General features: G+C 41.7%; 4 protein-coding genes across 4 annotated transcripts; 1 reads left to right on the top strand and 3 right to left on the bottom strand.

The window, feature by feature from the left end:
- Nucleotides 1–2,135: 2,135 nt before the first annotated feature.
- On the bottom strand, nucleotides 2,136–4,599 carry BDB00DRAFT_843008 (uncharacterized protein). The gene is made up of 2 exons (XM_053124927.1): nucleotides 3,782–4,599; nucleotides 2,136–3,711 (listed from the first exon to the last, which is right to left on the bottom strand). The coding sequence occupies exons 1-2, from the start codon at nucleotides 4,255–4,257 to the stop codon at nucleotides 2,481–2,483; spliced, it is 1,707 nt and encodes a 568-aa protein (XP_052975727.1). The 5' UTR covers nucleotides 4,258–4,599; the 3' UTR covers nucleotides 2,136–2,480.
- A 374-nt stretch (nucleotides 4,600–4,973) lies between these two features.
- Nucleotides 4,974–5,782, bottom strand: BDB00DRAFT_770584 (HotDog domain-containing protein; the record flags this gene model as incomplete). The annotated part of the gene is made up of 3 exons (XM_053119895.1): nucleotides 4,974–5,201; nucleotides 5,286–5,453; nucleotides 5,582–5,782. The coding sequence occupies 3 exons, from the start codon at nucleotides 5,780–5,782 to the stop codon at nucleotides 4,974–4,976; spliced, it is 597 nt and encodes a 198-aa protein (XP_052975726.1).
- Nucleotides 5,783–6,674: 892 nt separating this feature from the next.
- On the bottom strand, nucleotides 6,675–7,409 carry BDB00DRAFT_884496 (uncharacterized protein; the record flags this gene model as incomplete). Its single annotated transcript, XM_053128334.1, has 1 exon — nucleotides 6,675–7,409. The coding sequence occupies one exon, from the start codon at nucleotides 7,407–7,409 to the stop codon at nucleotides 6,675–6,677; it is 735 nt and encodes a 244-aa protein (XP_052975725.1).
- Nucleotides 7,410–8,747: 1,338 nt separating this feature from the next.
- Nucleotides 8,748–9,875, top strand: BDB00DRAFT_931943 (uncharacterized protein; the record flags this gene model as incomplete). The annotated part of the gene is made up of 3 exons (XM_053129057.1): nucleotides 8,748–8,922; nucleotides 9,059–9,498; nucleotides 9,834–9,875. The coding sequence occupies exons 1-3, from the start codon at nucleotides 8,790–8,792 to the stop codon at nucleotides 9,873–9,875; spliced, it is 615 nt and encodes a 204-aa protein (XP_052975724.1). The 5' UTR covers nucleotides 8,748–8,789.
- Nucleotides 9,876–12,153: the final 2,278 nt, after the last annotated feature.

Raw genomic sequence — 12,153 nt, 5'->3', positions numbered from 1 at the left:
AGGATATCAAGAGCATGCTAGTAAACAGATCATTTTTTTTAACGGGTGGTTCGTAGGTTGCCTCTGAAACGGTCAAGATCTCAGAGAATCCATCAGAGAATAAAACCAAGGGGCAAAATGATGGCGGCGATGTTAATTGCATGGAAGGCTGTGGTATAAGGGGTAACTTGGGATTAGATGTAATTGATATATGATGCGAGCTTCTAGAGCTTGGCCCTATAAACCACGTGGATTTAGTAGCGATCTCTTCCTCATTTTTTACACTTCTGATCCTTACTACTGCAGACGTTGCTCCCGGTTGGTGATTAATGCTGCCAGGACGATGTTGAGTTAGCTATTGCATAGATCCACTTCTGGAGTATTTCCTACTAGTGACGCTATTTAATACAGTTTTTAAGACTATAATAGATCATTGAGTCAAAACGAATAAATGTACTTTAGAATCCAGGATAGCCGTTACAAACAGGTTTCTGAGGGATTTACATTCTTTGCTTATCATCTCTCCCAGTGTCAGTAATATTGTCGATAAAGCCTTCTCAATTATTAACACTTCCTTGGTTTTTCGCACCTAAACCCTAGATTGGTAGATAACCGAATTTTTCTGTTCGAGCAACGAGTTGTACAGTACAGTATTGATTTAAGTAACGAGATGCTTACATCGAAATGTTTGGTCAGTCTTGTGAGCGTTTCTAAGTCATATGTACTTTTCGGTGTGGGCGAGAACATGGTCAGTTTTCCAAGTCGTATTCTGTTGAGGCGTTGAGCAGTACCAAATATTTCCAACAAATCATGAGTAATACTGTCATCACATTCAGATGCAACACGGTCGGCTATGTACAAGCACACTTTTAACCAAACAGTTTGTTCGAAAAAACAAATTATTAGCTTATCATATGGGTGACTATATTTAAAGATGAATTGGATAACAAGTATTACTACCACCATGATTTAACTTAACAATTCGACATTCCATGGAGAACTGTTCAAGAAGCATATGCGCGTTTTCTTTAAATTAACGAGATAATCTAGATACTGCTGTTCCTCTAAATAAGCACAAGTACCCTCCTTATGAACCTAATGACACACCTGCAATATCTATTGGCTTTATGATCACACATTGCACTATATCGTATACAACTGGCTGATCTAATATGTATACTTTTATTTTTCAGCATGCGCAACAGTTTTTTGTTCGGGTTTTCATACTAAGTGAATATTCAACGTCATCGATAAGTACGCAGTATAAGACAACATCTCAGTTGCTTTTTTTGACGTCTTTAAGGAAAACCTTGCTTTTCTCGAGAGTGAAAAGCGCCGCCTGCTATTACATTATGGCATATGGCGGCTCCCAAAAACTGCGAGACCTCTCTTATGATCAATCAAGTACTGTCGTAGTAGTGGTTATCTTTATATATAGATCAATACATCAAGTACGATTAAACAAAAATAACTACAATGTCCGGACCATCGCATGGGGGTATACAACTCGACTTACAACCCGATTAAGTATTATTATCGCCGTAGTACCTAACGGAAGCCATTGGAGCTACTCGACAACAACATTGTTTCTACTATCGGATACATTGACACATTCGTTCATCGTACGAGCTCGAAAAAATGTTATATAATTTGGTCTCCTAACCAACTTCTACTGTTAATTCTGAACTGTCTCGTGCTTCCTAGTCCATATGAAAAAATACTTTCAGACAACCATGCAGACCAAGACGCTGCTGCGAAGAACGGCAAGCGGCGACCAAGCTATCGCTCACGGATTGAAGCTACAAGAAAAGAGGCCGGGTCAAGGGCGTCTAGACTAAAACTCAGAAGGACATAGTCAGTATCATCTCAAGAAAAACAAAGCAACTCCTAAAAAGCGAATTTTTATAGACTCTATAATTTTGACGTGTAGAATGTTTCATCCAAGTTCTAAGCGTACAGTGTAATAATGTGATTGTCACAATATGCTGCCAACTTCCAGGAAGAGAAGCACTCATCCAACGTGAGGCATCGGTTGCAAGCGTTCAGTTTATGATGCTTGGATATACAATTAAACACGAACACTTGTATGAACGGTGCATAGAGTAATCGATCCGTTTAATTATGTTTGCCTTGTATGGATGCAAGTGTCAATATGTTGGCAGATTTCTGAGCTAACGACACTAGACAATTTAAGGGCTGCATATAGTTTGTTATGTTAGCATTGTCACACAAACATTTGTTACATGGGCACTATGGGAGTAGGTTCAGAATTGTAACGTGAATAATATATTATGCAGTTGTAAATGGTAAAATAGAGTAAATGCAACATGAATAAGTAGGTAGAGTGTATAATAATAGGAACAAAAATAAATAAAAAAATCAATAAATGCAGTTCATCACCAAAATAAGGGATCCTGTCCCTCATCCCTTCCCTCTCGTCTGTTATTTTTCCTTTCCTCCCAAATATAGAGTCAGGATTCTTTCCCATTCTTGTGTTGTTGTTATACAGCCAATGCCTCAATCCTTGCGGCAACACCGTCATCCTTGAAAAACTTCTCCGCGACTATATATTGTTCTTCCCTTTTCCTCAGGCGCTTGACGCACGCCAGCGTCGACGGTAGGGTCATAAACAGCCAGGCAGCCAGGGGCAGGGTAGCATAGTCGAACAAGTTGGTCCATCGTCTCGATTCTACCTTCCGCAAAAGTTCACGATCGACAGAACGATGCATGTGCTCATACACAGCGAGAGTACCAAACAAAGGGAATGGCAAAAACACCGTGACAAGTCGGACGATATTCCAAAGATTGGCATAAAAGTCGGAAGTCAAGATGGGGTTTTCCAGAGGTTTCACGATAGCAAACAATGGGTAGGGCGGAAACAGGATAAATTGCATCAATGGCACGGCCGCAAACATGAGCCAACCTGAAGTGACAGGGATCATGTGCGCTTCCAAAACCTTCAGGCAGACTAGCATTTTATCATACCAGGACATTGTGCGGCTTCGCATTGCATTTCGTAAAGTGTAGGCGACATCGGCAACGCCGTTGTAATGACGCTTGGCTTGGATATAACGAGCGTTGATGTTGGAAAGATAGCCGCTTGTTTGAACGTTCGTGAGGTTGATAGGAACATGGATTGGTACTGTGCGTGCTTGGCCATCCGTTTTGAAGAAGCATTTCAGAAACATGTGCATGTCTTCGCCCACGGCATCGGCACCAGTGTCCCAATACCCAACACGTTCTGCGAGCACCATGCTCAGGCTGTATGTGGAGCAAGGGAAAGCGATTCCGCGACTGTTGCCCAAATTGGCCATGACCATGGCAGACCAAGTGATGTCGGTCACTCGCACCGCTGCAGGCACTTCAAAACAATTGCGCGAAAAGAAAATGGGTGGGGCCAAAAGGAGGTGGTATGGATTGTCTGCCTTGTTGAGCGCATCTTCCATCTCGCGCACATAGAGCTCAGGGATGGCAGAATCCGAGTCAGTCACGGTCAAAATCACCCGGCGTCGATCAATTCGGTCTGACAGCTCTGAACAACCGTACCGGGCCGCATACGCAACGTTAGACCCCTTGCCACGGGATTCACCAGGGATGTCCGCAGGATGGCCTGTCACGATGAATTGGAGAAATTGACCTGCAAAAGCCTCCTGAATGCGTCGCCCTTTCTCTTCATAACCAGCTTCAGATTGTTCCATTGCAAGTATGATGATATAATGCGTTTGTGCGTTTCTATTATATCCAAATCATTGCTTATAATAAGAGCGATGAATATACATAGTAATGTGAGACCCTTTCTTACCGGTGGTTCGCAAGACGGCCAATCGTGTCACGTAAAAGGCCTTCGGGTTCACAGTAGTTGGGAATAATGAAGGCATGCATGAACCGTGGATCTTCGTAGTACTGCAGCTTTTCTTCGATATCCACAATGCGTCCGCGCGTAAAGTTTGGTGACTCGATTCTGCCGCTGCTGCTTGCCTTGGCATCGTCAATGAGGTCACCATAACCGCTGGTATCGTCATCGCACGAGGCGGAGGCCGAAGAGCAAGTTGCTGCAAGTCGTGCGTTCCATTTGCTGATCGTACGACGCATACGGCGAGCGGTCAAATAGAACTTGCATAAATGGTTGACTTGGGAATACAGGAATACAAAGAAATAGACAAAGAGCAGGATCAAATAAGCTCTAGGAAACAAGACAGGGCCCAAAGGCAGGATCGCTAGGGATAGTAACGAAACAATCGGAGCGACCCATTCTGAGGGTGAGGTCAAATGGGACATCGAAAGAAGAGTATGAAGAGCTTGTTCGCTGGACTTTTTGGACAGAAGAATAGAAGAGTTTTTGAAGAAAAAGAAAAAAGGAAATGATGTAAGAAAAGGGAGAAACGAGGGTATGAAGCGCTGTAGAAAAATGAGTAAAAAAACAGAAGAAAGGGATCGATCTATGCGGAATTTTCCCAAATCACACGACGGGAGGGATCAACAACAATGCGGACTTTTCCAATGTCGATTTGAAACCGCTGTGGTCCACTAAATATACTGAAACTTGCCCACATTCATGACGTCTTTTAAAGAGGCTTATTAGTCTTGGCTTCCTATCTCTGCCTAATATCATTGGTGAAGGCAGTTTCATGTTTACTGCAAAGGGCATACTGGAATGTTCGAAGATTGCAGGCTTGGCTAATTAGTTCTTATTGGGAGTGATCTTAATTAAATGTATATGATCTATTATTGCTAGTTGCCAAGCAAAGCACACTGTGTATCCTGGAAACACCAAAATTAAACTTTTTGACACATGCGCCCCAGCCCCGAGGAAGAGTACATAAGCATGTGTACCAAAGCGACAAACTAATTAGATATGTATTGGTGTGTAAGTATGCGTGTGTAATGTTTGTAGTGGTTGTTTCTAATGGATTCTGGGTAACAGTGGGTTTGGTTGAGGATGGGATGATGGCAATAATAATGCGGTGTGTGTACATGTCGAGCTTTTTCTATATTTAGGCACCAGGAATTGGCGTCTTGGGAGCAATATACAACGACGTGGCTTCAGAGTACACGGTCTTACCATCCGGGCTCTCGATCCATGCCTTGACATACGCTTTGCGACCTTCAGCACGATCCAATTGTCCACGCAAAATGACCCATTGATCGGCCATCAAAGGTTTGCGGTAGTCAATGTTCAAATTGGCAGTGAAACCAATTTTGTTTGGCAGCGCAGGCATAGCCTAATAACCGTAATTTACGCGCAGTTAGGTTTCATCTGCTGAATTTCCCTCTGTAACATAGCTGCCACCTCTCCAATCACTTACCACACATGCCAAGATTTCGTCCAAAAGAGTGGCTTGCATGCCTCCATGCACAACCGATGGGTGTCCGCACAGATCCTTGCCGAGATGGACGGCAGCCATAACTTCGCTCTGCTCTTTGTTATAAAACAGGACTGGAGGCACAATGATCTTGTCCTTACCACGCAAAGTCTGATATGGCACACTCACCAGAATAATTTAGTTACACTTGCATGCATTTCATCCAACCGAACAATAACTGTTTGCTTCTGATCCCTCCCCTTTCTCTGCTCCCGCCGATTCTTCTGGAATAAGCTTACCGAAGCTGTCAAGGACTGGGCTTTGCCCTTAATATTCAGCTGGCCATAAGCTTCAATCTCGAAATAATCCGGACTTTCGCGTGCTGCCTTGACAACAGCAAGAGCATCCTGCTCGGCCTTCGCAACAGTAAAGTGTTCGTCGCTTGCACCGGTCAAGGCCTGCTTCTGGTCATAAAGTTCGGTAGCATGTTGTGCTGACATTGTAGAATAAAGAGCGACACCGGTAAGAATGCAACAGCCGAGGGTAGTAGAGATTTGCTTCTTTTTAGAGAGAGACGATTGCTGCTTTGAAGAAAATGATCTCGGACGCTGGACAACGATACCCCGTCTATATATACTCTTTGCCGCTGTTTCAATTGCGGATCGTCGCAATAAGCTGAGCATTCTATTGTTGCAAAGAGTTGGGTTTGCTGGGTGTTGGCTTCATACAGTTTGGGCTGACTTGGTACTGGTTATTGGCCGGATTTCAATATCCGGTACGCTTGGTCATCATTTTTTTTTGTTGTCTAGAAGCACGTACTTTTTCTGTTATCAGCAGAGATGACAGCTGTGTGTAACGACGTTTGTTTCTTTATCCAATTCGAGCAATAAAGAGCCGAAGCAGTGATGCGTATCTTATGTACGCAAGATGACGCCAGGCGACTCGGATGTCGATGCAGCAGACGCAGGTTCATCACCCCTCCTTTTGACGAATGCCCAAGAGTTGTATCATCGGAGTAAAATGATGGCTAAAGTTGTTTTCCGAAGATATTACTTGAAATTATCGTTCCCGGTTTGGATAAGCATTTGTTCTTCCGTTTCGCCAGAAATAACGATCGTAGCTACAGCTTGCTAGGTTGTCAGTTGTATGTGTGGGTTACACGGTTGATCAACTGCATAAAGCACGCAATATACACGATATCCCCTAGCTACAAAGTCAGCTGCCGTCTCTCCCCTATTCCCCAACAACTGGTATAGTGGAACCTTCTGTGGTGATTAAACAGGGCCCCTGGTCGGATCAACCGGAAAGAGCGAGCCGATAGGTTTGCAGCATGAATCCAGCAAAACACGAGCCAGTGCACTCATTTATTTGTGATTTGAGTTATATACGAATTTATTCAACCTTTCTTGGTTTTTCCTCCTCCAATTTCTTGCCCCAGTATAAAAACACTTGTATCATCAGGATGCCATTGAGTACACTAGCCAAGACGCTCCCAGTAAGCATCAACGGATCATCCAGTTCGGTCATTGTAGTAAACACACGAGCAGTGGTTCCAGCAAAATAGTTGACGACGGCAAACACAGACAGTTGGCCCGTGGACTTGTTGGCAAAGTTGGTATATATCTGCGGCACCTTGCTCGCGAGGCTCAAAGGGATCGTGGCAGCATAGAGGCTGGCCATCACCCAGGATGGCACAACACAAGTCAGGCCATACAATACAGCCGCATAGCCGACCAATGTGAGTGTTGTTTCAGAGAGCCGTTGTGCATAAAACAAAATGAGGAGCGTGATAATGATGTTTTGCGCTGTCAGGAAACAGGTTTCGCCATAGGTGCTGAACGGGTTGCCTTGACGCCAGTTGTATGAGAAAGTTATGCAGCAGCTTAGGGTTTCCAGAATATAGGAGGTCAACGAAAGACCGCGTGCGGAACCAGCGCTGACAATGGTCAAGATCTGCGGAATTTTGACAATGGAGCCGCCCAGAACGATACCGAAACCGAGGGCTTTGGAAATGGCGTACTTGATGCAAGGCACATCTGTTAAATCGAAATCTTCAACTAATGAGACGTAGCATTTATCGCCAATAAGGGCGACGATGGGTTCTTTGAGTGGTGCAGGGAGAAGCATTTTGCGATTGAAAAACTCGCGTTCAAAAACTGGAGGAGCAACTGCGAGCGGTAAGAAAGGCCACACGAAGAAGAATAAGAGGGCGGGAAGACCACGAGGCATACGACTTTGGCCTTGGACTACGTTTATTCGACCTCTAAATGGTGGCCACCTGTGGAAATAATTCGACTCTATTTAAGCCCAGAGCGACGGACGCCATGATGGTCCAATCGAATGCTGTGAATGTTGATTTGGTGCGACGTGATTTTATTATGGACTAGGCCACCGCGAATTCCTCTATGTACTTACAGCTTTGTTTACATTTTTGACACAATGCCCCGGGAAGTCGATCGTCCCTTCCTTCCGCTTTTCGTTTTTGGGTTGGGCTGTAATTGCAATCTTTCACATTTCAAAAGTAGGATATGTATAAGCGGATTAGTCTAGTCATCCAAATAAGTATATTTGATGAAATACAACATGCATGCTGAACAAAGTGATTATCCCAGATTATCACTATAGTACACGGGCTAACCATGTTTGAATGATGCATGTCGTGGTTTCTACACATGTTTTTATGTTACAAGCAGCATTGATATCATGCATAGTACAGTAACTAGCTTTCTTCTTTTCAAGTATAATTCTAAACAAGAATCCGCAGCGTAAAGCTACTACTGGAACACCTTTATGTCAGATATTTGCTTTCTTTCACTCCCATCATGCTTAACCAGCCCCAATGATGTAGTGGACAGACAAAGTAAGTGAAAATAAAAGACCTCTTCTAGACAGGTGTCCTATTGATTTACAGATGTGCTTCTTTTTGGTCTTCACCGACAATAGTGTATCCATCTTCAGCAGCTCTATCGTCGTCATTACACAAGGCTTTGTTTTAGTGTAAAGGCTTAGCCTCTAAAACGTTTTGGTGTTACAGGAATACATACAGCTTATATATATATATATATATATATATATCAGCTAGTAGCAGATTCAGAAGCTTTTTCGACCAACGTTATCACCGCATGTTAGCAGCTTACTTAATAGCATTACTGTATATGATGTAGTGTCCAAAATCAACAACAAAGTGCATGACTTACGAATCACAATAGAAAGCATCAGTTAGTTGCTTCCTTTAGTTATCTCTATCACTATCGCTCTGCAATCTCATGAATAGAGGTGAATATGTATGTAACGGTAATGCGGCACTATACTGTATATATGCTTAGCAGAGCACCAAAAGTACTCAGCAGGATAAAAGAGGCAATCGATCCCGAATCTTTGATGGCTTTTATGCAATCTCAATTTCTTACATATTGAGTCCAAGTGTCTATCTGCAATCCGAATACTTTTATTTTTCTTCCTCTTCTTTTTTTTCTTAAAAAAAAGCCCAAAATTAAAGCCTAAATCATGGATCGTTACCCCGCTGACGATGGAGTGCCGATGACGAATAAATTAAAATATTATTTGCCCGCGATAATATTAGGGATATATCTATTCATGTTTTTGTGCATTTTTTGTATCTTAAAACCTTGGAAAACAAGTAAGTATCAGTCAGCTCTCGATCAAAGTGAAAATAAAGACATCGTGTGGAAAAGTGTAAAGGGGAAAAAACATTGAAATTAAGAAGCAGATAACAGCTTCTCATCGAAATATGCATTTGGTCATCAATATCATAGGTAGTGAAAGCGGATGGCGTGAAACTTTATTCCTTGCTACTTTTATACCAATCTATGCTGTCGCCTACCCGGTCTATCTTCTTTTTGGCTTCCTTTTTGACGCTTTGCTGAAATTTGCTTCATTCATGTGGGCACGCAGCTCTTTCATCTGTTGCTATGGCAGCTATTCTTATTTTCTATACAATTACTGCAAATTTAAAAAAAGCAGCGGCATGAACCAAGAAAACGCTTTTGGTACCCAATTACCGTGTCATAATGCTATTGATGCTCGTTATATTGATGACTCGGGATCAGGCCTTGTTTACGACCGTGGTGATAACGACGACGACGATAACGGCGTTACTGATGAGAACAATATCGGTCTTGCAGTGATGGAAACAGAAGGATATATGTATTCTGCTGCAGAGGCACCAAGTCTTTCCATTACACCAGCGCAGTCTGTAACATATACAGGCTCATCTGCTTAACCATCGTTTTTTATTATGCTAATTCAATAAACGATACATTTCTATTCAACCCATTATCCACATACTTTCGTACTTGGAGTAAATTAGTTCCTGATTGTCATAAGTCTTATTCATGTTCTTTATGTGATGTTCTATAATTATAGAGGAGAATCGAAAAAATTTAGTGAACGATATAATTACAACTACGTATATCATATGTACTAAGTAGAGGAAAGAGATAAATCAAAGAAGATTGCCATACCGCAATTCCTCAAAAGAATCATACACTTCATCCCAGTATGTACTGAAGCTGGCCAATTCATCCTTAGAGGCCTATCGGTACTTCTTCGTCACCTTCACAATTACCATGAAGTTGGTTGTCTAGCTCTTGCTCTTGCTCTACCCATCGATAGCCGCGATTTGTCACGACTGATTTGCTTGTTGTATTAAAGCCGCCTTCGATCAGTTACACATTTGCGAATAATGTGTGATAAGCTATATCAAAGCTAAAGGTAGAAAACCCAACGCCAGATAAAAAAAAAACCCAGCAACTTTCGCAGGACCAATGCTCTGCGCCAATCATGCAGAATCACGAGATTAAGGCGCTGGGAAGTGCGAAGCAAAGCATTTCCGCCTGCGTCAAAACAGTGCAGAGTGCTTCGTCCATAACGGCCAGTTGCTATGGCCTTTCGAACATGCTAATAATCAAGTTCTAAATTGGTGCAGCTCATCTTAAACCACCATAGTGAGCGACCATTTTCGAAACATACAGGCAGCATCCAATAAATTCTTTCAAGAAACAAAATGTCGAGCATACTCTTTAGATGCTAGTGAGTAGTTTGTACACATCAGATTGCTAAAATAATCATGCTATAAAAAGTTATAAGAGACCAAAGTTGGATGTCGCTGATAAATGTTTCCAAGACCAAGCCTGCCCGGCAAGATTCTTAGAGTTGAAAAAATTACAATGTTGTAACGTAGACTTGGTTAAACTATACTTCCAACTTTTACGACTTAATTGCATATATTACAGTATCAAGAGTCAAGGCTGCTCGACAAGAAAGCTGGGATAGACTGCAGCCAAATCATCATCCAACCTTGAACCTGTTTGGATATTACGGTGTACTTCTTCCGATATCAAGGAAATGTAAGCAAGCCACCAACCAACGTGCTGTGTTGAGAGTTACAGTAGGATGGAAATACTGTAAGAAAAATGTATTTTACTAACGATATATAATGCCACCAACCAGGTTCCAAAATACCACTGAAAAGAATGAACTCTTTGAAGAGGTCGACAAGCACGTTTCTTTAGATGCCATGCAGCCTGATAAAAGCAATTGCATTTGTTGGATATTACTGGCGGATATCCAAGCAGTACAGAGGTATGTAGTATCATCATGTTCCGAAAAGAGATGTCATGATACGACCTTTTTCTTTTTCATCAAGGTTAAAATCCACAGTATCAATTTCCGTTACAAAGTCGTAAGTTTTTAGTGTATTTTTTAGGCATAATATATACCTTATCTTAAAATTACATTCTATATACACAATCGATTTTTTAGGAATGGTGGATCTTTTGCATATTGACGACAACAAACGCAGCATCGTCAACAAATGGATCGTCGATTTATAAACAAATAGCCCTGCTATGTACTTCTTTCTTTGCTCGTTTTTAATATCTAGTCCATTCTCTTCCATGCTTACGTCTCCCTCCTTTCTTTCTCTCTCCTGCCACTTTTTTGTCAAAGAATAACAATATCATTATATACAAATATGCTCTCAAGAGCCGGCTTTACACCACGGCAAAAGAATATGTGGAAAAATATAATTCTGTGTGAAGTTTTCTTATGTGAGTCCGAATGAAAATGGCAAATCCATAAAGTTTCCACAGAAAAAAAAATAACAAGTTTTAACATGATTCACAGAGAAAATAACATCAATTCACAGTAAATAAGTTTTAATTATATATATCTGTTAAGCAAGAACAGGGAGCTCCAATTTTTAAAACGATTTTTACTACTATCAATTGTTTATTATTATGCACATCAATTCAAATCAGGAAGAGCTCTGCAGTTTGGAGCAACAAGTTTTGCCGTTGGCAAAACTTGAATTTTGCGGACAGACCTCCCCGTTTTTTCCGCTTTTCTTCTTTCTCTATATCATTTTTATAGCAGAAAGATAAACTTGGCCTTTTCCTCTTGCCACAGCTATGTTAACGCGTCACCTTTGTGCTCATAGGATTCGCAGACGTCGATTTGTTGTATTGGAGCAATCACAAAGCTTTGAAAAGAAACAAGAAAACCCAAATTAGACAGGAGGCGGAGAGAAGGTGCAACTTATTTAGCTTCTTGTTTCTTTTCAAAGTCGGTCGACATAGACGTTCTAACCTTCAAAATCAAACCCAGAGAAACGAAGCTGCACGCGCTCTGTATGCTGCTGGTGGTGAAAATATTAGAGTAAGCTTTCCTATACTGGTGTTAGAAAAAAAAATTAGAAAGTTCAACTAAGCAATGATTAGGCTCGAAGACGAATAGCTGTATTGCGACGTCGTAATAACTTAAACCCGGAGTCGCGCCCAACAACATTCCGCTTTGCCACTAATATGTAACCAGCACAGTTAGTGTAGTACATATATCAGCAAAGCAAAGG

The sequence above is a fragment of the Zychaea mexicana genome (genome assembly GCF_025766255.1).
Source record: "Zychaea mexicana strain RSA 1403 chromosome Unknown BDB00scaffold_87, whole genome shotgun sequence".
Lineage (NCBI taxonomy): Eukaryota > Fungi > Mucoromycota > Mucoromycetes > Mucorales > Lichtheimiaceae > Zychaea > Zychaea mexicana.
The sequence above is the reverse complement of the archived record's forward strand: the minus strand, read 5'-3'. Positions and strand labels throughout refer to the sequence as shown.

Coding starts and splice junctions, on each gene's coding strand:
- BDB00DRAFT_843008 (XM_053124927.1), bottom strand. CDS start 4,257: ATGTCCCATTTGACCTCACCCTCAGAATGGGTCGCTCCGATTGTTTCG. Junction 3,712..3,781: donor GGCCGTCTTGCGAACCACCG/GTAAGAAAGGGT, acceptor TGGATATAATAG/AAACGCACAAACGCATTATA.